This window comes from Mirounga leonina, unplaced genomic scaffold, assembly GCF_011800145.1.
Source record: "Mirounga leonina isolate KUSES-001 unplaced genomic scaffold, KU_Mleo_1.0 Mir_174, whole genome shotgun sequence".
Taxonomy (NCBI): Eukaryota; Metazoa; Chordata; class Mammalia; order Carnivora; family Phocidae; genus Mirounga; species Mirounga leonina.
In genome coordinates this window covers 22,313,663-22,336,660 of record NW_023270451.1, presented here as the reverse complement: position 1 = coordinate 22,336,660, position 22,998 = coordinate 22,313,663, and the positions used below count along the sequence as shown (strand labels likewise).

Here is a 22,998-nt window from a genome sequence, read left to right as displayed (position 1 = left end):
ACAGTCCGTGGGGATGGTGAGGGGTCTGGCAATCCTGTCATAGGAGGTATCCTCAAAGGGTCTGGAAATGTTTAGCTTGAAGACTAAAAGTAGACATAAACTCTCTTCTGTTTGTTTCGGAAAGCAGAACTAGCACCAGTGGGTGAAAGGTAGAGACGGATTTCAACTCCAGACCTTTCTAACAGTTAGTGCAGCTCAGCAAGGGAATCAACTTAACACCTTTACTTGGTCTGTTCTTTTAAAATATCAGAAATATTCACCTTTATTGCAATTAATGTGTAATCTGAAGGCCGCGATAACATTTTCGCATAGGACAGCAAAGAAACTTGTGATGGAAACATTTTATTTTTTTCTGATAAACTGTCTAGAAAGAAGAGCCCTGTGTATTGCAAGTTGATCTCTTACAACTTGAAAGTAGCTGCAACAGGGCAGTTTAACACATTCCTTCCTACCCTCCCATTCTGTTTCAAACATGAATATTGGAGAAGAGAATTAAAGGGCTTTGGGCTTTGTTTTGCCCCCCCCCCCCCACCCCTGCAAAGTGTCCTGGCCTTAACTTGTTTCCTATAGTTCTTCCCTTCCTGGTGTTTCTTGCTGGCTGGGAGCAAGCTTCCCGGGCAGAGTGGCCGCTGATGCTGGGGCACCCAGGGTTAAGGGGGGGCAGCCGCTGCTGGCCGCTGGTGCAGGACAGCTAAGCCCTTGGCTGCTGGATCCTCTTACCCTGGGGGAAGTGGGGGACAGTTCTCCTTTCTGCAGGTTTCACCACTCTTATATGTCCTTGCAGCACTTAGTTATAATTTTTAGCTTTTCAGTTGAAGATAAAACCTTTCAATCAAAAGTAGCTTCCGACCCTGTGCTCTTTTAACTTGTCTCCATTTCAGGTTAGCCTGGATTCTGACTGTCTCAGGGGCACATTCTTAGTGTCTTCAAGATGTCTTGTGGCAGATTTTCTTTCTCCTCCATCCACCTATTGATTGCTTATTTTGATTACCATGTCTAACTTTGGAAACTGGATTGCTCAAAATTCATCTGTAGAGTATGCAACAGAGGACCCCACTTCTAGGAGCCATAACCTGTAACACATCTGACTCCACGGAAACTAATTTTATGCCCTGGAGCCTTGATAACTAAGGGGGACTCGGATGAGAGATGGAAAGAAAGAAGGACATATTCTTCAGACATCTTTTTTAACCCACCTTTTCCTACTTCTTTTAATCCTGCCTCTTCCTCCCCCCCACCCCTCCCAACCTACCCACAGTGTTCTCACTCAAATTGTTAGGTCAGGAACATATGGTCACTCTAACTCTGACTGTGTGAAGTATATTTTTCATGTTGAACAAGTTTTTCCTTATTTTCTCTCTCTTTTACAAAAGTGCCATGCACTTTTGTGGGATTGTAATAATGCACAGGGCAACTTGTAATGGCTCGCTTCCCAGTTGTTGAAGATGCCAGAAGCGTTCCTGCGCTGAGCTCATATTTCCGAGAGAGAAATGCTCAAAGATGAGCTTCTGGCTTGTCAACGCTCGTTCACCTGATCCACAGGCAGCTAGTTGTGATTCCTTGAATGCAATGCTTGCTCCCGCTCTTGGGAAATAGTAAATAATCCTCGTGTTAAATTTTAAAATTTAAAGAAGTTTTAAAAATAGGTGGTCTCAAAACAAGTGACTGGCATGATGACTAATGTTATGTTCTTGGAAAAAAAAATTAATGTGGGTAAAGCTAAACGGCTGTTGTCTTCTAGAGTCACTTTGGTAGAATTTTTATTTTTTGGATTTTCCTTCATCTAAGAATTTTTACGCAATATTGGTGCAATAGTGGTTTAAATGGGTTTTATTACTTACAAAGCACTCATCTTTAGCACATCTCACTTTCTACTTAATTGCCTTGGACTAATCAGATTTTTAGAATAGATCTTCGGCATTCTGTACCACGGGAATTGCCACGGCATCTGTTGTGACATGGAAGGCAGACTTTTTCTTTTCTGACAAATGAAGCTGCTCATTTCAAAAAATGCTTAGGAGTTAGGCAGCTCTGGTGTAAATTCTTTCCCATTCTTTAATGTTTCACTCATTCATCTGGTCACCACTTTGATTATTATGGAGATTTGGGGTTTATTGCGAATTTGAAAGAAGAGATCACAGTTAATTTTCCTATAGTAGTTAAAGTGAAATATTTTAGTTTCCTTTTTTTTCAGCGATAGGCATAGATGTAAAGTTATTCTTTTACCTTGGAATGCAGAAGAAAAGAAAAAATTAGCCCCGGAGGTCTTTTTTTTTTCCTCCTTAGCAAATTGGTGTTTCTTGTTATGCGGTAAAATGACGCTGGTTTTTTCTCTCCTATGAAATAGTTCATCAGTGTAGCACCTTTACCATTTTCCATTTTCTATAGCTCTAGAGTTGATTATCATCAAAAACTAGTACTGCAGAAGTGCAAACAGAACAGGTCGCTACATGTGCTTATCAGAATTTGAAATGTATGCTTTTTTTTTTTTTTTTTTGTCTAGCCGTTTCACTTCTAGGAGTTTAGCTTACAGATAGACTTGTGAAAGTGCTCAGAAGTAAAGTATAAGGATGTTTCGAGGAGTATTGATAGCAATAATGAAAACTTAGAAAGCGTAGTGGTCATCTTTATTAATTATTCTTTTATTTATTTATTTCCTGGGTGTCAACCGGTTTTGAGACTCCGTGTTAGATGCTGGGAAACATATGGTCCCAGCCATTACGGAACTTTTATGCTACTGGGGTTGACAAAGATTAATCAAATAATCGCACACATAAATGTGCCCTTAGAGCTATGGTAAGTGCTACCAACACTACTAGGATTTCTAAGGAGAGGATTTGGCCAGGCAGGGGGATTAAGGAAGGCTTCTCTGAGGACGTACTCAGATCTGAAGGATGAATAAATGTTAGTGAGGTGAAGAGGAAAGGTGTATTTGAGGTAAAAGGAAGAGCTCTGTAGAGGCCCTGGGGCAGGTTGACTTGGCAAACAGAAGGTGCTGGAAGAAGTCCAGTGAAGTTGGATCCGAGAGAGGAGGGAACCCAATGTGAGAGGAGGAGAGGTAGGAGGTCAGGGAGCGAATTTTGCCGGACCTTTTAGACCACCTTAAAGAGTGTAATCTGTATCCAAAAACCTATGGGAAGTCTTTGGAGGGGTTTTAAGCGGACAAGATCAGATTTGCATTTCAAAAAGAGCATTTTGGCCGCTTTGTGAAGAAGAGGTTGGAGGGGTCAGAACTGCTTGCAGCAGCTAGATCCAAGGCTACTTTTGTAATCCCCATAGAGATGAAGCCCTCCTGGGCCGGGACGGTGCTGGGGAGATGAAGCGAGGAGGGACTTTTTGAGGAGTAAGTAGCAACAGCAGTGGGTCGTGGACCAAATTCACCATGGAGATGGGCAGGAAGAGATGTCAAGGATGATTTCTAGATTTCTGTCATATTCGGGAGGATGAATGGGGGTGTCATTCAGGGCAGGAGGAATGCCGAAGGGGCCCAGACTTTAAGGGAAAGATCAGGAGTCCTCGTTGGGACAGGCTGAGTTTGAGGTGCCGACAAGGAAATTATGTTCGAGCAATGCAACCTTCAAATGTGATCTCATGTAAACACGTCCAACATATGCGCTAAGGGAAAAATGTGTGGTCACGTTATGTAAAAAAGCACGGGGTGTGTGTGTGTGTGTGTGTGTGCGCGCACAAACATATATCTGCATCTGCATACACGTGGAAAGATGCAAAGTGGCTCCCCTAGGCATTGGAGGGGGCACCACAGATAGATGAGAGGGGGTGTTTATGTTTTATGCCCTCCTGCTTATACTATTTGAATACGTTGCAATGAGGATATAGGGCTTCTATGATAAAGAAAAGGAATGACAGTTCCAAGTGAAAAACCAATATGAGAGTATTTCTCTTTCAGAGGTTTCGTAATTGGAAAAAGCTTGCAAGGATTATTGTAATTTTTTTTATTTTGAATGGAATTTTTCTGACAGTTTGACTTCCCTAACCTAGTAGTAGCTCTTACACTCTGCCTTTTAATCCTTTTCCACTAGATTGCACTATTACACTAGATTTCACATAGTCTATGTACTATTTTATATTCTGCCTTTCGCTAATTTTATTAATTTCAAAATAGTGCAACATTTTGCAGATCAGGACATTAAATTATAATGATGCATATACCTACTGCATATATCAGGCATCTCTTTTGTTAAGGGTCCCACTGGTGCTCCTTATTCATCTAACATTTCTGAGATGGAACGTAGATAGTACTGTTTCCGGGCTATGGAAACACAGTATATGTTTTGATCAGGCTATTTGAGCAAAGGAGGAAAACTACCAAGAGAAGAGGATAACCGTCCCTTCTCCTTTAGCTATTCTATCAAATCAACACTTTTTCTTTTATTGGACATTGAATCCCCCCCCCCCATTTTGGTATGTATGATGCAAAGCTGAATCTTGTGTCCATGCACTTTTTGCTTCTGTTGCACTATTTCTTCAGGAAAAATTCCTAAGAGTTTATGAGAGTCAGAGATAGCACATATCAATATGACTCGCTTCTTATTGCATCTGGCTTTCCTCAAAAGGATTAAGCTGCAGCTCTCACCCAGCATGCCTGGCCAGTGCCATCCTCTTAGTCCTCCGGGAGGCCGTGTGGACTGGGGGGTATTTCGAGCCCCTGGGCTGTTGCCTCTGCTCATTAGCAGCCTCCAGCGTTTACTCCACTCAGCTATGGAAATATTATCATCTCTCATGTATCTTAATGACTGTGAAAACAAAAAAGAGAGTGCTAAAGTTTCTCTTGCCAACTGTACTCGCAACAACTTTTTTTCATTTAAACATCTACTTTTTAAGAAATCACATTTAAAGGAATCTAAAGTTTCCTTCATATTAGTTGTAGATTAAATGTAATAAGAGCTCACATTTTTTGAAAACATATTATGTGCAAAGCCCTCTTCTGAAGGTTTTAAATGTATTGTCTCGTTTAATAACTTGTAAAATGTCTCTATGAAGCGGGCACTAAACTGTCCCTGCCACAGAAGGAAACCGAGGTACAGAGACATTGCATAACTTGCCCAGTGGACAAAAACTGGGATTTCAACCCAGACACTCTGTCTTCAGACACTCTGATAGAAAACACTATCTTTCTGTATTCCAACTTCATTTCACTCTGAAGTCTAATATCTTACCTAGCTTGTGCTAAAATTATAAAACTCAAATAATTTTCAAATGTGTTTAATAATTCCCGATATCTTGCCCTGCTGGAACTCTAATGTTTTAACAAAGTTTGAAGGCTTCTTATTTTGGCATTCTTGGGTTTAAAATCCTGCTGTGACAGTTCTCTTAGCAATAGCTTTTCCTGAGGTTGGAGTGGACAGTCCTCCTCAGCAAAGCTTTCTCCCCCCTCCCATAGTTTCCAACTTTTTAGATTTCCTATTTTAATGAAGAGTGTGTGTGTGTATTCATGCACATAATGCATGGAATTAATTTTTTTAAAGATTTATTTATTTATTTGAGAGAGCGAGAATGAGAGAGAGAGAGAGAGTACATGAGAGGGGGGAGGGTTAGAGGGAGAAGCAGGCTCCTTGCCGATCAGGGAGCCCGATGCGGGACTCGGTCCAGGGACTCCAGGATCATGACCTCAGCCGAAGGCAGACGCTTAACCAACTGAGCCACCCAGGCGCCCCATGGAATTAATTTTTATGGACATTGCCTCATTCTAGCTATTTCTAATCTACAGTCAGGGGAAACTTACTTTTTCTAGAAAGAAAAATAAGTCGAAGATGACCTACTAGTAATAACAATATTTCAAATTACATTTAAAAATATGTAGTTTGTACATAGCTTTCCCATTTAACCATTTGGGGTTAGTGTTAGTATTGATGAGTAGATGACATGGACTTTGCAGTAAGCCAAGAAATGGATTCAGAATCCAACACTGCCACTTGGTAAACACATGACCTGGGGTAAGTTTCATAATTTCCCAAGACTTCTTGTTCTAATGGCAGAATGGAACTAATAAGACCTACTCCACATAGACGATAATGTAAGGATTAAATCAGTTAATATGTATAAAACCCTGAGTGTAATGCCTCACACTTAGCATTCAAAACAGGGTAGCTAACAATAATGTCAAAGACTACTGTTTCGAGAGAAAAATATGAAGATATCTTAATATAAGGGACAATTGAAAAAGTATTAAGGATGGTTGCAGAAAGGAAGGGAAGAGAAGATGTAGGGGACAAGGAGGCAACATAGCAACGTGGGGAATGGTGAGAGAAGCAGAGAGATGTTGGGGACGTGAGCTATATATCCACTTTGTGAAAACAAAGTCTGTGTCCCGTTCAAGTGAAATATGAAAAGAGACAGATGAGACAGTGGACAGAGAAAGACGTGACAGTTCGGTTCTAAGGTGAGTGCGTTAATCAGATTAAATTTCATTTGGCATTTCCTGCTGTTTACTTGGACAGCAGTGTCGGAGTAAGTTATTATTTATTATTTCTTTCCCTTGACATTCTGATTAGCTCATCAGCAATCAGTCACCATTCACAGCTCTTCAATTGCTTTTATTAAATAACAAACCCCTCCTCCCCAAGTCTGCAAATTATTCAGGTTTTGGAAAGAGTAATGTCTCTTCAGAGAGTGCTCGCCCCAGGCCAGATGAAATGTCGTCAGTAATGCTGCTACAAGACTCAGAATAAATCATGGGATCTTAATACAAACTTTAAGTATTGTATGGTTTCGAGGGAATTTTAAGGGCATGCCAGCCACGTTTGGATTAATTCAGGCTTTGATGATTTCTGAGAGGGAGCGTTGAGGAATTGGTTAAATTGTATATGCCAGTTAATGGTGTGAATGTCTTCTTATTTGGGGCTGTGTAAGCGCAGTATGTATGTTATTCTTTGCTTTTGTGTTTATGAATTAGAGCAAAACTCACATCCAGGTACAACTGTAGCAGAGATTATCATGAACTCAGTAAGCACAGTGGAGTTTCTTTCAAGATTTCTGAGGATGGTCTATTATCTTTGGAAAGAGTCCAAGAACCAGTCTATACACATTAAAATTTTTTTGCACATTATATTTAATCTTGAAAAGTTATGTATAGAGCAAATATTTTTTAAATTGAGTTATATTTTCCCATGCTAACTAAGGAAATTTGTTCTCACAGAAAAAGAAATGCTCTGGTCCTTTTCTAACAAAAATCAAACTTTGAAATCATAATGTTTTTCAGTGAGTATCTACATTTGTCATTGCACAGATTATAGTAACTTTCTATACAAGAAGCTAGTCGAGTGGATCCATGATCTTGGGCACACAATTAAAAACAAACAGTTATTTCCATGTTACTGAGATTTCTCCTCCTGAGGTGTGGGACTTGAATATTTAAGCAGACACACCATCCATGATGTTGTGTCTTGCCTTTAGTGACATTGTCTGGTGAATAGAGTCATAAAAAAGTTGTCTTTTTTTTTTTTAGATTTATTGGACTATAGTCTTCTGTGGTCAGAGGAGAACTTTAGATGGATCACTATGAACTTTTTAAAAAATGAACATGCTCAAAGCCATGCTGGCCTTAAAATAGAACAATATCGGTGGGATATCTTACGCTGCTTCCATTTTTTAGTGATTGGGAAACCAATCACATTTGTCTTTTGAATCCTGTAAAAGCCAACTGGTCTACCCTTACATAGGATCTGGAAATTATGAGCAATGATATGCTGGCTTACCTGGCAAGGACGTGACAAAGTGTAAGACAAAAGTATCTCACGGACTTGTTTAATTCTTTAAATCACCCATAAAGTACAATATGTGTAGTTTTCTGTGTATAACTGAATACCGATTCTTATGCATATGTAGTCTGAGAACCAATGGGTTAGAATAAAGGAAGGAATAAAAGGGGTGCTGTCTGGATACTCAAACCATTCTTTCTTTATGATAACTCCCCAATCCATGGGAGAGGTTTTCAGCTCTAAGGTCAGCCTACATTTGGCACATATGATATGACTCAGTTGAATATCCTATCTACCCTTGGGTTCTGTAGTTATCCTCTCAGTCTTCTAGAGTTCATATATGTATATGAGAATTGCCTGATGAAATTGTGTAACCTAAACTCTCCACAGTGGAGTCATGAATATGTGTTTTTAAAATTTTTTTTGTGATAAATTTTTGAGGGTGTGAATATGTATTTTTAGAGAGCTACCCAAGTGATTCTTATGTGTTGCCTTTGGAACCGAGTGATCAGGAGAACCCAGGGAGCGGGGTATTTTGCCACAAGAGACTACTATGAACATTTTTTATCCTATTTTAGTGTAAATTATTTAGAAAGTGATGACGGTATTTTTCAACTAGATTTAAAAGGACCTAATTTCAGTTGTTAAGCAAATCAACCATTTATTAGGTGAATCATCCAGAAGATTGATCTTTTAGTAGATATAAAAATAGTACACTTAAGTTTACGTATTTTAAAAATTACACACCAACCAAGTCATTTATTTGCTTGGGGTGCTAGAGCCTTTGATTTCCACTAGTGGGTTATCACTGAAATGATCACGTGAGGTTTTGTTTGCTTGTTTGTTGGTTTTTAAGAACTTGGGTTTTGAATTGTATTCTTTTTTTTTATTTTGGAAGGGAACTTGATATTTCTCCTAATTTTGTTTAAGCTCAGAATTTTCTTCAAAATTCGGTTTAAAAAAGAATATACATTTCATCCCTGATTTATTAAGGTGAGGAGCCCTTTCAATACGAAGTTTTCTGTGCCCTTACCAGTGTTTATCTTCACTTGTCCTTACTTTCTGAATCATGAGGTATTTTCTTTGCTTGTATATGCTGGTCTCACCCATTCTGGTTTCTCTTGCATTGTGTCTCATCAGTTTTGCTCCTTTCTTTATCCTCCATCTGTTTCTCTCTTGTCTTTTCCTCAGCTTCTGAACAAAATCTCTTTCCCTACCTTCATATAACCAGCCCTCTCTGCATCTTGCTGCATCTCAGTCTATCTAGCATGTCATTTCATCTCTTTGCTCCCCTATCCTGGCCAATGTTCTTGAAAGATTAACTGTATTTGCTACATCTACATCTTGACCTTTTGCAGTTTGGCTTCTATTCTTATCCCTTTGTTGGAACTCCACTTTCAAGGAGTCACCAGTAACTTCTCACTTTACACATCTAGCAGTCTTTTCTAAACTCTCATTCTGTTTGACCTTTATGTGAGGGTGTGGATTCCAGCCTCCTTGATATCTCTTCTGTTGACATATGTGACACTTCAGGCTCGGTTGTCCAACCTCTCTGACTGCATTGTCTCTGATTTCTTTGCTGAATCATCCTCTGTGCTTGCTATATAAATGTATTTATTAACGTGTTCTTCTGCCTTTGCTGTCCCTCCCACTTTTTTTGTGTGTGTTCCTTGTTGCTATATTTCAGCTCCAGAAGCTAGGACCAAACTGTGGGATATATCCTGGGGGATTCTGGGACTGAGCTGAACCCAGAGGGAACATACCTGAGATGGCTAGAGGAAGGGAGAATGAGATGGAGACCCAATGTTATAGTTAGGAAAATGGTACCCAAATCCCATGTCTGACAGGTAAGAATAAAAAATAGGGGAGTAAACCATAAGAGTGGTAGTTTGGTTGATGGGAAATAGGATAGATGAATGACTCAAGAACATGAAGGTGTATCTTCTCCGATCACTTTGGATATGAGAGTGCCTAGTACATGTTACCTGGGAGCATGGTCTGTTTAAAGAATTGTGCTGGGGTTTGGCTTCAACCATCATTCCTCTGGGGATGAATGTCCAAATCTGTATCTGAAGCCCCAGTAAGTTCTCTTATGCACCAGAGTTCTATTTCCATCTTCCTCTTAGATGGTTTCACCTGGATATCCAAGTGGTACCCCGAATTTAATATGGCTCAAATTTATTATCTTTCTCCTGAAACTGATTCCTTTTTTGGGGGGATTTCTAATGAATCACTGTTCTGTGTCAATCTGGATCAAATCTTCAAAGTCATCTTTGATTCTCCTTTGATAAGCCACATGCAGCAATTTGAAAACTTTGTCAGTATTATCTTCATGATGTCGTATAACTAGCCCTACCTTTATTTTCAATTTATGGGCTGACTGCTACCCTACACTCCAGAGATAACTCCCTACTTATTAGCCCCTAACCCCAATTATGTTCATTTCTGCCAGTGTAATGTTTCCAAAACTCAACTGTGAAATTTAAATGATACTTAAACTTATGACAACATCCCTAGCCAGGGATAATGGCTTCCCCCACTCAGGGTTTTGTAGTACTTACGTTTTCTACCACTGTGTGTATGTGTAATTATTATGTATGTATATGTATATATATATATTTCATACGTATTTGGGTACATGAATTATCAATCCTTGCAGATTGTAAACTTGTTGGGGTGTAGTTCCTGTGTCTTATTTATCCTGTATCCCCACATATTCCTTGTACTGACATGCAACAAATATTTATTAAATGGAATTAAACAGCTAGTTGGGCTAGAAGGAATCTAATCTCCATTAATAGTAGATGACCTGGGATAGTCATTTTAATTTGACATTAATTTCATTTTTTGTGCATTTGTTTTATTCTGAAAAGCTTTTTTATTAAGCTGTGCTGATGGCATAAATGGAACAGTTAACTGGAAGACCAAACAGGCCAACAGTTTTATTATCAGCAGAAAAATGACTGGTGGGAAGAAAGATGGTGAGTTTAGGTGGTAAATCTAAATCTCCTTTGGGGAGTCAATTAAATGTCTGCTTCCAGTATTCCTTTTGCTTTTTTAGTCATGTGTGGATTTTTTTTTTTTTTGATAAGTCAGTCTGAAAAACTCCAGTTTTGTTTTTCTAATCTTCTAAAACTTCTGATCCTTTATGTTCTTAATCCATTATTTTCTAAGTTTTTTTCCTTTGCCATAGTTTTGCCTTTTTTTAACTAAAAATAATTCTTGTTTTTAACCTATTGTGACCCTTATCCAGTCACTAGCTTGCCACTTATAAAAATTGTTCCAGTGTGGTCATTATAACAATCTATTTATAACATTGAAAAACATTAAGAATCATGCTTAACATAAATCATTTTAAAAACAGTATTTATACAACCTTAGAAAAATGGTTATAAAATATTTTGGCTAATTGTGGATGATTTCTTGACTGATTGTTTTGTTGCAAAACCAAATTGATATGTTTTGCTATTAAATAATTAGATGGCACTTATTTTCTATTGGAAAGATGACCTGACCCTTGGATGATTGATTATTTTTTCTAAATTTTTTTTCCCTATCATAAATGTGTCCATTAGCAATATGCCAGGACCTTTGAAATAATGCATTTCATCAGGGAGAAAAAAGACTTACTTAATAACCAAAAGATTAGTAGTTTTCAAAATGTCAGTTTTCATTGTGAGCTTTTACTTAATATTTCTTGATTATTTGCCTTTAAGATCTCTCTGCCCACCACCCCTTGCCCCAGCCCCGCCCCCCCACACACAAAATTTTGGCTGTATGTGGTCATGCATGTTGATATGTAGCCTGGTTTCCATAACTTTGGGGCAACCAAAGTGTCTATAAAAATAACAATTTAAAAAGAACAGTCATTTGGGGTGATAAAATAGCTTTACTGCCATATAACAAATCCTGGATACCTTGTAGGAGTGATTCCTGGCTTACCTCCTTATCTTCATACAGCCCTAAAGTTGGGAATTACTAGCTTTTTCCAGCTCATACCAAATGATTCCTTAGGTGGAATCACCCACTCCCAGGTCTGTTTCACAATAGGACAGAGGCTTCCAATTCTCCTCTACTCTGCTGTTTTTGAAACAAACCCACAAACACCTTTGCATTTCTAAGGAATTTTTATTGCTTATATCTATAAGAAAACATAGAGTTTTATAACAATAACTTCCCATGAGAGGATCACAAAAATTTATTTTAAAAAGCACTAAACGCACTTATTTTAGGTCCTAAACCCATCATCTCATAGTCCTTTCCCCACACCCTCCTTAGATATTCTCAAGGGATTCTCCCTGGTTTCTTCAAGGGAATTACCCCTGACGACCACCTGTGTCTGACAGGTTCTTTAATCAAGCTGAGGGCCCTCAGCTTCTTAGACACATCCACTCTGCCTGTGTTCTAATCTTCCTAGTTATGGCCCCAGGTGGCCCTCAAGGTTGCCGTTTGCAATGTTATAATGCTCTGTCATCTCCTGAGGATTTGGGACCTGCCCTGATTTCCTAGTGCCCCATACGAGATCACCAAAAACTCTCCCTTTGGACTTCACACCATTCTGCACTAAATTTACAGTCATCCTTTTTTTTTTTCTTCAGTTCCTTCTCTTTAACTTTGATCTCTAGAACTCCTGTCATCTTTGAATATGTTCCTCTGTTTCCTATTTGATTTGCTAAAAAGGTGTTCTATAAGAAGCTGTTAAACGCTGTTGAGTCATCTACTCTAGTGCTTTCTTAGTGAAATGTACTATTCCAAGACCTTTGCATATAGCCTTCTCCAGAATCTTCAAGAGATACTTGTCTCTTCCTCTTTTAAACTTCATGCTCCCATTGGACCCCAATTTGATTTTTCTCCTTGGAACCTGCATGATGACCGTAGTTCTCAAAATAGAAGTGATCAATATATCTTGAATCTACCGAGGTACCACATCCTCAGTTTCTTTGAACTCATCTTTAGCTTCTTCTCCCTTCCTGGTCTCCTCATCCAATTTAAATCTTATCATTGTAGTTCTATATACTTAAATCTTATCATATGTAGTTCTATGTATTCTCTCTCTATAGAGAGAGAGAATACAGAGAGAGAATAATACATTTCATTAATTGTATAAAGAGAATTATTTCCAGTTGCTGATATAGCAAGGCCATTTTAAGTGTTACCGCAGATATCAAATGTTCTTTGAGATGTTTTTGACCATGAGTCCCAATCATCTCTTTTTGACAATTTCAAGAGAGCACAAAAGATTATAAGAGCATTTATATAGTAAAATAAGTTTAGTGATTGTATTTTTTGTATAACTTTCTTTTAAAATAATGTTCAGTTCTAAACTTCAGCAGTGGGATGGTGTCTCTTCCATAAATAGGATTTTGAGGAATTTGGAGTCCAGAGCAACACATTTGGCATCATTCTACCTTGATATACATTCAATACTTAAAAAAAAATCATAAAGAGCCCTCTAAATATGGAGTCCCTTTTCTTTTTCCTAGGGTAGAGATAGACAAACTTAAAATTTACTCCAGAATAATTTAAATAAAAAAGGAATAAGCCTTCATATTACTAACTTACATACTTCACTTAGATAAATATTTTTAAATTCTCCTTTCTTACTTAAGAAAACTCATTTTCCAAAATGGGTTAGCCTTAGGTTTACTGACAGACTTTCATTGCTTTTTTTCTTAAGAAACAAAAAATAAACTTCCTCCTAAGAGAAAGTCAAAATAATCATGTACTGATTTCCTATTTATTTTCCACTTAAGTGTTAAACTTGAATTTGACCTTCTTGGGAATGAAGTACTATGTACTCTGAATAATTTGTTAGAATTTTCTTCTGCCATCTTAGAGGAGCTCCTCCTTAGCTCACTGACAGTTAAGGAACGGGCAAGGCTTGAAGATAGAAATATCTTTCTAGATGTCTTCTTTTTCTGTGTGGTTGGAGAGGAACATGAAGTGCTCCTAGGACTGAAAATACATGTTCTTCTTTGCCTCTGAAGGGTGGCAAAGTCAGGACGAAGAATCACAAAGTTCCAAGACTTCAAAGGACTGTCTACCAGGGAGATGAGTTTCTCCTTCTAGGCTCTGGTTATGATGGCTGAAATGTCTCCTTTTAAACTTCAGGTTTGTTTCTTTCTTTAAACAAAAGAATCTTTAGGTTTGTTTCTTTCTTGAAATTGTGATTGTCAATGCACTTCTTCCAACTGTGCAGTGTTATTATGATAACTTCACAAAACAAAGAATGAACTTGGATTATCTGGTCAAATTCTGGTTTGTCATCAAACAAGAGAGACAATTAAGAAAGTGAAGGTGTCGGGGCGCCCGGGTGGCTCAGTTGGTTAAACGACTGCCTTCGGCTCAGGTCATGATCCTGGGGTCCTGGGATCGAGCCCCGCATCGGGCTCCCTGCTCAGCCGGAAGCCTCCTTCTCCCTCTCCCACTCCCTCTACTTGTGTTCCCCCTCACGCTCTATTAAATAAATAAATAAAATCTAAAAAAAAAAAAAAAGAAAGTGAAGGTGTTATGCAGCATAATTAGCTTGCCGTAGTGGGTCATAATAATATAATGTACAGACACCAAATGTATTACCTTATGTTTTCAAATCAACAAAATACGTGACTTCCTGGGTTCAAGTCACTGGCTTTTCCTCTTACTATTCCTGTAGGCTTGAACCTATCGTTTTGTCTCTCTGGATTCAATTTTGTTGTCTATAAAATGAAGGACTGAACTCTCCAGGAGAGCAAGTGCATGCCAACTCTGATTGGTAGTATCTGTCAGGAATTCTGGATTAAGGAGAATGCTGAGGCCATATCCAAGTAGGAAGTAATGCTATGATTTGTCTTTAGTTAGAGAAATATATTTGGCATGCTCAGACAGGATGACATCTAAAGTCCTTTTCAACTGCAACGTTCATGGGACTAAGTTTATTGATCACCAATTAACAATGGTTTGCAACCACTTTCCAACTGACATTTAAGTAAAAAACAACAGGAGAAAACAAAAACATGTGATCATAATATGGAAAATCAAGACGTTTAACAAAATAGTTTCGGTAAGTGGCTTTGGTTGGGAGAGAGAGAGGGAAAAAAAAAACCTTTTTGCTTTTTGTAGAAAAAGACGCAAATCGTGGTTTGTCTTCTTCCTCATGTAAAGAACAGTGCCCTTATCTCTTAGAGGAATGAAGTTTAAAAAGGCGATGTAATGCTTTCCTTGTGATGAATTCTATGGCCTAGGCATGGTCTGCAAAATAGAAACGGTTGCTGGCCACCGCCAAATGAATGGCCTACAGCACTTTGATGTTGAGTAAACTCAAAGGTGAAGGGCAGACAGCTGAGAAAAGCTTCTGATTCAAAACCAAGATTTTTAAAGCGGGAATGATAAAACACCAGGTAAATCTTGGTGAGGAAAAACAACTACACAGGTTGTGTGCCTGGCTGGATACTGATGCCCTTCAGAATATTTATCTACAGCAATTATCTGGTTTGGTAATTAAATTTTAATTTGACTATAGAAATAACACGTTAAAAAATAGGTTGGGAAGGAAACCATAAATATATCAGACTCTGAAAACCCTGAAATGAGTTCTCTCAATGCAGAGATAGCAAATGAGATTCATCTCTTATAATCAATTCTGATTAATTGGTAGCAGCTTCTCCGAGTGCTACGGATACCAGGGCTCCGAGCCTCAGAAAGGGCTTTTAGTTGTTAAAGCTATAAAATGTAAGACAAGTCTTATTTTTTTCCTGACAGAACTTACAATGTTTTATTATCAGGGGTGATCATATAGTAAAATAAGTTTAGCAATTATATTTTTAATGTAACTTTCTTTTAAAATAATATTCCAATTCTTAACATTAGGATTAACATAAGGATTCTTAATGTAAAGAGGATTTTGAGGAATGGAAATGTCTTAGTCCTTAGGCAAAAGTTTATTTTCAAAGCTATACCAGATAAATGACGGTTCAGTATTATCTTTCATCTTAAACGTCTTTAAAAATCTTCTTCATCATTTTTACCCCCAGTTTTTTTTCTGGATAATACTTACTATCAAGGCAATACTATGAAGAGTTGAGAAATATGCACCATCTTATTTAAGTAATTTGCACTCAGTTAAAGCACCCTTGTCATGCTTCCCATTGAATAGCTTATCTCTTAAAACTCTCTGAACATGAGAGGCAAATTAACAAAATTGAAATGCTTTTAGAATAGACTTTAATTTCTTATTAATAAATTACTTATTAATTATAGTGCATTATAATATTCTTAGGCTGACTTAGCTATTGCTAAGGGTAATAGATCACTTAATCAATAGATCTCTTTGTTTAAATTATGCAGTATATTTCCCACACAACAAATATGTAAGAAATTATTTTATACAACACATTAAATCCATTCATTTTGATTTGACAGTTCATGTTTACATAATGTATGGGTTGAATTAAGACTTTCTATGGTACACTTATTTATTTCTGAATGCATTTAATACATGGAGTTTACGCTGCCATCGCAAGTAATGGCTATGTCCCAATTAGAGCAGAAGTATACCACATCAGCTAAGGACCAGGAAATAAGCCACAAAAGGGTCTTCGGGTGGCCAAAATCGATGCGGCAAACGCAGGCTTCTGTTTTTCACATCTGGCAGAGCCCCGCGTGCATTAAGACAGAACAAATTTGTTCTTACTTCAACACGCAACGCCACCTCATTTGGTAGTCTGGTTTCTAAACCTGCAGCAGATTAATAGCAGCAAATTAGAAGGGAGAGAGAAGCTGCTATAGGAAACATACTGATAACAATGAGAAATGACAGCTGACAAGTTGTCTACAGAGGAGAAAACAGAAAATCTATAAAACATACAACCTTAAAAAGCATTAGCAGACTGGGACCCGCTAGCAGAGGTGTGTGATCAGTAAATGACAAGGCAAGCAAACGGTCCGTAAGGGCGTCGTTATATAATAGAGCAGAGTGCAATTATTGATGTGCCAAATGCTGATCCTCTACCATCATGAAAAAGGATTGAGTCAGTACTTGAGAAAACTCAGCTCCCTGAAATGTTTCCTTCTTCGGGGGTTTGTGGTAAAGTGAGGATTTACTATCTTAAACCTTAAAAATTAGCAAGTGATGGTGTAAATGGACCTTTTAGAATGATTAATTTGTTGATAAAGCATCTAAGAGAGAGAGATACACATAATAGGTACCTAACAAAGGCCACCCGGACATGAATACTGACAATACTTTCTGACTTTCTTCTCAAAGAGTTCTGTGGAGAGACAGCTTTGAGATTTGAATCTAGCTGGGACTTGCAAGGTCTCACACTCAGCAGCTAGTTTTTATGACCATGTACTCATTCTTGGTGATGCAGGAAAAGGTCTGGTAAGTGTTCTCTGGACTTTTTTGTAGAGAAGGGACTTGGTACGTGCCTGTGCACGTGCTTATGCCATTAAAAATAATCATTGTGATAATTGTGAAGTTATATGCTGTAAATTCATTAGCAATGCACCACCATAATCCTTTCAAAATTTAATGTTTACTAAATACATCCAAATTTGCTTTTGTTTTTAAGTAATTGTAAATAAGCACTCACATGCACACGCTCATCACGATGTTGCTCCCTTAGGGAGAAAATTTCAAATGGACTATTAATAAAGGAAGACAGGATGCTATTTAGCTAGCATGAGGTCCCACTTCATTGCTATGGCCATCACCGTCTGTTACTTGATTTTTGGCTCTCTGCTGTCACATAATTGTTGAAATGGCCTGTAGTTTCTCTGTACCTTATGACTAAAATGTACAGAGAACAGTTTCTGTGAAGTTTTTGGTGGTATGGTAATGAAGGACATTGAACTACGCTTAGGGAGGGTGACGTAATTACCCTGGCCACTTGCCCATATACCTTTTTGCTCTTCTCAGATAGGTAATTTTTCCTTTAAAAAAATCTGTTATTTATGACTACCTGTCTTCAGTTTTTAATCTTTGCAAATCTAGCTACCCTCGCTGTTTGAAGATGATGTTTTTGACTCCCTGTGGGTTGGACTTTTGGTTTAATTGTTTTTCCCATTAATGGTGATGGATTTGCACGGGATTTAGCCACACACTGGTTTCCAGTTTCATTTGTATCCAGTGGCATGTGTTTGCAGAGGTAATGGATTTGCAGCCGTAGACAATTGCAAAGCCATGCGATACACAGAGAGACCAGACCCTGTGACCTCAGCTTGATTAGCATGACACTGTACACATGTATATTTCAGAGATTATTAGATTTTAGTACTGTGCATTTTTAGAGTTTAAATTTGATTTTCAGGATTTGCTTTTAAGGAAGACAATATGCTTCAAGCTTTCTGTTTGTGAGTACTACTCAGATACATGTGAGCACAACATGTGTTAGCCGGAGTAACAGCCGTTGTTGCTGTTGGTGCAGACCATATCAGCATTATTTATATAGCTTGCGTTTAGAACAAGAGCCTGTAACTTCAAATCCTGTGTCATTTGTCGTTTCCAAAAGGAAGCGAGGTGTAAATACTGCCCAAATAGCCTCTGTTGAAGAGCGATCTGTTTTGTAAGTAGCAAATGGGGAAGGTAGAGGTAAAGGGCGCTTCTCTAAAATGTTGTGTGGGTGCCCATAATTTAAACTGATGCTACAGAAAGGAAGTATTATTTTCACAAACAGAACATAAGGGCTTAGTCATTTTCCATTTCTCGATGATGAATGTACCATACATCCATATCATGTTTTTCTCAAAGTGAATGGCATCCTAGACTTATAGAGAAGCAGTCTTTACTGTCGAGTTGCCAAGGTAACTGACCAGCAAGGATGCGGCTCAGCAGCTTGCAGAAAGGCAATTGAGTACATGTGAATACGGAAATGTGCATGTCATCTCAAAACCCACGAGGGCCATGGTGAATTGTGGTTTGGCTCTGGAGATCACAGAAAAGTTTTTTATGAACCAGAAACTGAGATGTTCTGTACTAGTCCCTGAAGTGAGGTGATAGGCAGTGGCAGGTACCCTTTTAGGGTCCCACTTCAGGCCTTGCCAAGTTATATAGAAAACAGAATCATTTTAATATTGCTTCATATAGGGGCGCCTGGGTGGCTCAGTTGGTTAAGCGACTGCCTTCGGCTCAGGTCATGATCCTGGAGTCCCGGAATCAAGTCCCGCATCAGGCTCTCTGCTCGGCAGGGAGTCTGCTTCTCCCTCTGACGCTCCTCCCTCTCATGCTCTCTGTCTCTCATTCTCTCTCAAATAAATAAATAAACTCTTAAAAAAATATATTGCTTCATATGAACAACCTTTCTTTTGGCTTTATAAGCTAGCTTTTACTACCTTATGGCAGCAAAAACTAAGGGAGACTGTCAGGAGTTTGTAATGTAAATGGCGGATGATAACCCATAAACTGCTACACACCTGTGAGAATTAATTCAAGTTATAAAATGGAAATTTAAGTGAAGTATTATGTATATACTTAGTCCACAAATATAACACCTGTGTTTACCTCCACAGTGCTTTTTAACTAGAAGGTATTCATCCATTCAATAGGCATCGATAAAATTATTCAGCTATGGCAGACACCTTCTAGGTGCCAAGAAAATAACAAAGGTAAATAAAATTCAGTGCTGGACTTCAAGGTGTTTTAATCTCTAGAAAGAATAAGTTACATAAACTCCGGAGAGATTCCTTTAGATTATTCAAAGTACTCCTGTGCTTTGAATGTAGGGTTGTGATCTGGAATTTAAATACCTTTACATATAGAATGAAGTAACTTCTCAGTAGGGGTTCACAAATCTCCATAATTTGACTCTTCTTACCAGTTTTTCTCCTTTTACCTTAATTATACCCCAGGATCACTGGCTTAATTTTTTTCCTTGAAAGGTCCCCCCAGTATTCCACAATTGTATCTTGTACAAGTTTTCACCACTGAAATGCCCAAATCCCCATCTATGAGTTTCAGAATCTTGCCAGTATTTTACAAGCCATGTTGAATTCTACTTCTTACATAAATCTTTTCCAGATCTTTTCCAGCTTCCATTGCTCCTCTCCATCTTTCCAGGTATTATCAGAGGATACCTCAGGTATCATACCTAGTTAGGTGGGCGTTGGTCTCCCAAGCCAGATGGTGAGGAAGGCAGGGACTGGGTCTCCTTCGTGTTCACATTCTCCACAGCACCTAGCACTCAGGGGACGTTGTGGAGTCCAGCGGGGGGGAAATTGCCAGTTATCATCCTCACTGTTTTTCTGTGATTTGTTCATTCTTGTTCTTTGGAATGGGACCATTTCCACAGGTGAGTAAAATGTTTTGAGGAGAAGAAGCTGGGTACTCTAAATGCCATGTAAAGCCTACTGAGGAATACTAGCAAAGCAAGTCAGGAAAGGATGAGTCTCTCTACATACCTAGTTTAAACGTAACTTGCAGCTTCCTTCCGTCTGTTACATAGCCTTTGAAGTTGTGTTTTAGTAGCAAAGCTATGGATACATGAAGCTACAAGCCAAATATTTTAGTTCAGTTCTCCATTTTTGGCAGCCATCCACAGAACTGCAGGGACAAGTTTTCACAGATAAAGAAACATTTTGTGGGAGTTCCTATTTTTATGCTGAAAAATTTACTGTCAATGATCTTGCTATCTAGGGCTTTTAGTTAGTTGTGAGCCAAGGGTGAGCAACACTGAAGTTCTCAAGGTTAATTACTGCATTTACAAATCCGTCAGTGACTAAGAAAAAAGAACTGGCTTTATCTGTTTAAAAATTACAGCCACTAGCCAATCAGGAAGATAGAAAAACTAAAAGAGATTGTAGAAGTGACAAGTGTATGGCAGTAATGTGTTGGTGGAGACGATGATATCACAGGAAAAACAATAGGTGGGAACTAATCAAACCAGTTTAGCCAATTTAGTGTACTCACATCACATATCTTAAGTAATCAGCAAATCATGAAATCTGCCCCATTTCATTTAAAGAAATCATCTGCACTGAACTTTATTATCTGTTATTGCTTATTTAGGATATAGCATAGTAGAATAGATTATATTGTGTGATTTATTAAATGTCAAGATCGGGTAAAATGGAATAAAGGAGAGATATGAGGAGAGATACAAGGAATAATACAGCAAAAGTATCCAATGCATTTTTTATAAGTGTATATGAAACTCACCTTACATATACTGATGGCATTATATAGTCTGATATGCTATGTCTAGCAAATAGTTAATACAGTTTAGATTCTTACCATTTAAAAATTACTCTTTATACTTTGCTTTGAAAAAAGGAAAAAAAAAACTGTAGTAATTATGTAGTCATTCAGTTCTCATGATATATTTTGTTGGTAATAATGCCCATGAAAAGAAATTACTGAAAAAATATTATGGATGTCATTATTTAATAACAATTTAAATTATTAAATGTGCCTAATTTTGTTTACGTAATATTTGAAAGTCTCTAAACATACCACGTTGAAAGAGTTGTTCCATGTTTTGTCCTGAAATCACTTCTCTTTAAAACAAACTTCTTAACAATATCTTGCATGTTGCTTTAGTTTTCCCAGAAATTTCTAAAGAAGTGAAACCCTTCTTTACAGCGTAAGTGAATTACTGAAAGCATAGCTCATTATTTGCCTTTCTCTCTCTTATCTTTCCTCTTTGTTTTCAGTGTACACTATTTTCTCGAAGGTGCACTCTGATCGGAATGTATACCCGTCCGCAGGTGTCCTCTTTGTTCATGTTTTGGAAAGAGAGTATTTTAAGGGGGAATTTCCACCTTACCCCAAGCCTGGTATGTTCTCAGTGGGAAAAAAAAGTGGTTAACTTACTAAATTTTTCTTTTTGTTCAGTGTGCATAATTTAGATGATATATGATCAAATATTATTAACATTATTTTAAATGGTCTGTATATGTGATAAATTGGTTGTTGTAGGATGTTTCCCATTTTAAGATTAGAAATTTAAGTACAGAAGGAAATAACTCATTTTTGAATTTTTTAAAAAAGCTTATTTCTACTTTTCCAGTGTTGAGTTTTGTGTGTCTGACAAAGGACCTACCTACCTATGTTCGCATAGAAATAATTATAGCTGTACAGTTATGGTTTTCTGTATTAAGACTTAGATTCTTACATAGTACATTGATTTTTGGAAGACCAAACATATGTTGTAGAAGAGAATGAAATATGGTATTAAGAAAGAATTCTCAAGAAAGCTCTTACAATATGAGATAATTTTAACTTCATAATAATATAATGGAGATTAAATTTTCCTTCAAAATAATACCAATTGTGATGCTTTATTTAATTCACCATTGTTTTAAATTATGTTATATTGGATTATCATAAATGCCATCAGATTAATGAAGATATAGAAAGAATAGCAAGAAAAAAATATGTTTTATTACAACTACTTAAGTAACAAATAAAAAAGGAATTTTCTGAAAATTATAGCATTAGAATTAATATAAATATTATTTTTGTGGATTATATGATAAATAACATACTGAAAACAGTCATAGAAAATAACCATGTTCTCACCAGCAGTAAGAAAAAGTAATCTTTTCATCAGTTATTTAAAAAATGTTTTTTTTATGTGGCATTCTATGTTTGTAAAACTATATAAATGAACCTTTTGAACAGTAGCTCCAACATTTGGGAGAAAATATGTAGTTAAGAGCATAGTTTCTGGAATCAGCCGAGATTAAATTCTAATCTCACCATTTGAGAAGGTACTTAACATGAAAAATTACATATCCCATCAGTAAAATTAGGGCTAATAATAGTCCCTTTTATAGGTGTGTCTGAAAATCAGGTGAAATTGTGCCTGAAGAGGCCAGGCACATTCTAACAAATGATGCTGTTGTTGTTATTATTCTTAGTTACAGTTCTTTTGGATTTAACAACTCATTCTCCAAAGTTTTAAAATTACATTATTTTTGTTTTGATGACACTTTTATCATTTTGAGATATCCCTTGAGATTAGTTCGATAGTGTCCAGAGTTTTATGAAAGAAAAAATTCTCAAGAGAATGACTACATCAGCATGATTAGGGGATTTTCCCGAAAGATAGTTGTCTTATTGGCAGAACTTCCACACTCCTGTGTGACCAAAAAAAAAAAAAAAAAGGAAAGAAAACAAAATTTCCAAAGACATTGTATGACTGCTTTCTTTGTTGCGTGAGATTTCTAGGCAACTAAATAACCAAAAAGATTTTTTCTTTACTTGAAGCTCTAATCTGAATTCCCAGATGGAATTTTTTTTTTTTGGTGTGTATTTAGTTTGCTACAAATATAAGAAAAAGATTTTAGAAATATTTTGATTGAAATT

General features: G+C 37.4%; 1 protein-coding gene across 2 annotated transcripts in view; it reads left to right on the top strand.

The window, feature by feature from the left end:
- Nucleotides 1-22,998, top strand: part of SGCE (sarcoglycan epsilon) — a 67,857-nt gene that overhangs the window by 5,250 nt on the left and 39,609 nt on the right. Inside the window, exons 2-3 of one of the 2 annotated variants that reach the window (XM_035020593.1) lie at nucleotides 10,592-10,699; nucleotides 21,342-21,464. In XM_035020593.1, the coding sequence (XP_034876484.1) occupies nucleotides 10,592-10,699; nucleotides 21,342-21,464 (231 nt within the window). The remainder of the gene's footprint in view (nucleotides 1-10,591; nucleotides 10,700-21,341; nucleotides 21,465-22,998) is intronic. The other variant, XM_035020592.1, reaches the window with a different exon arrangement.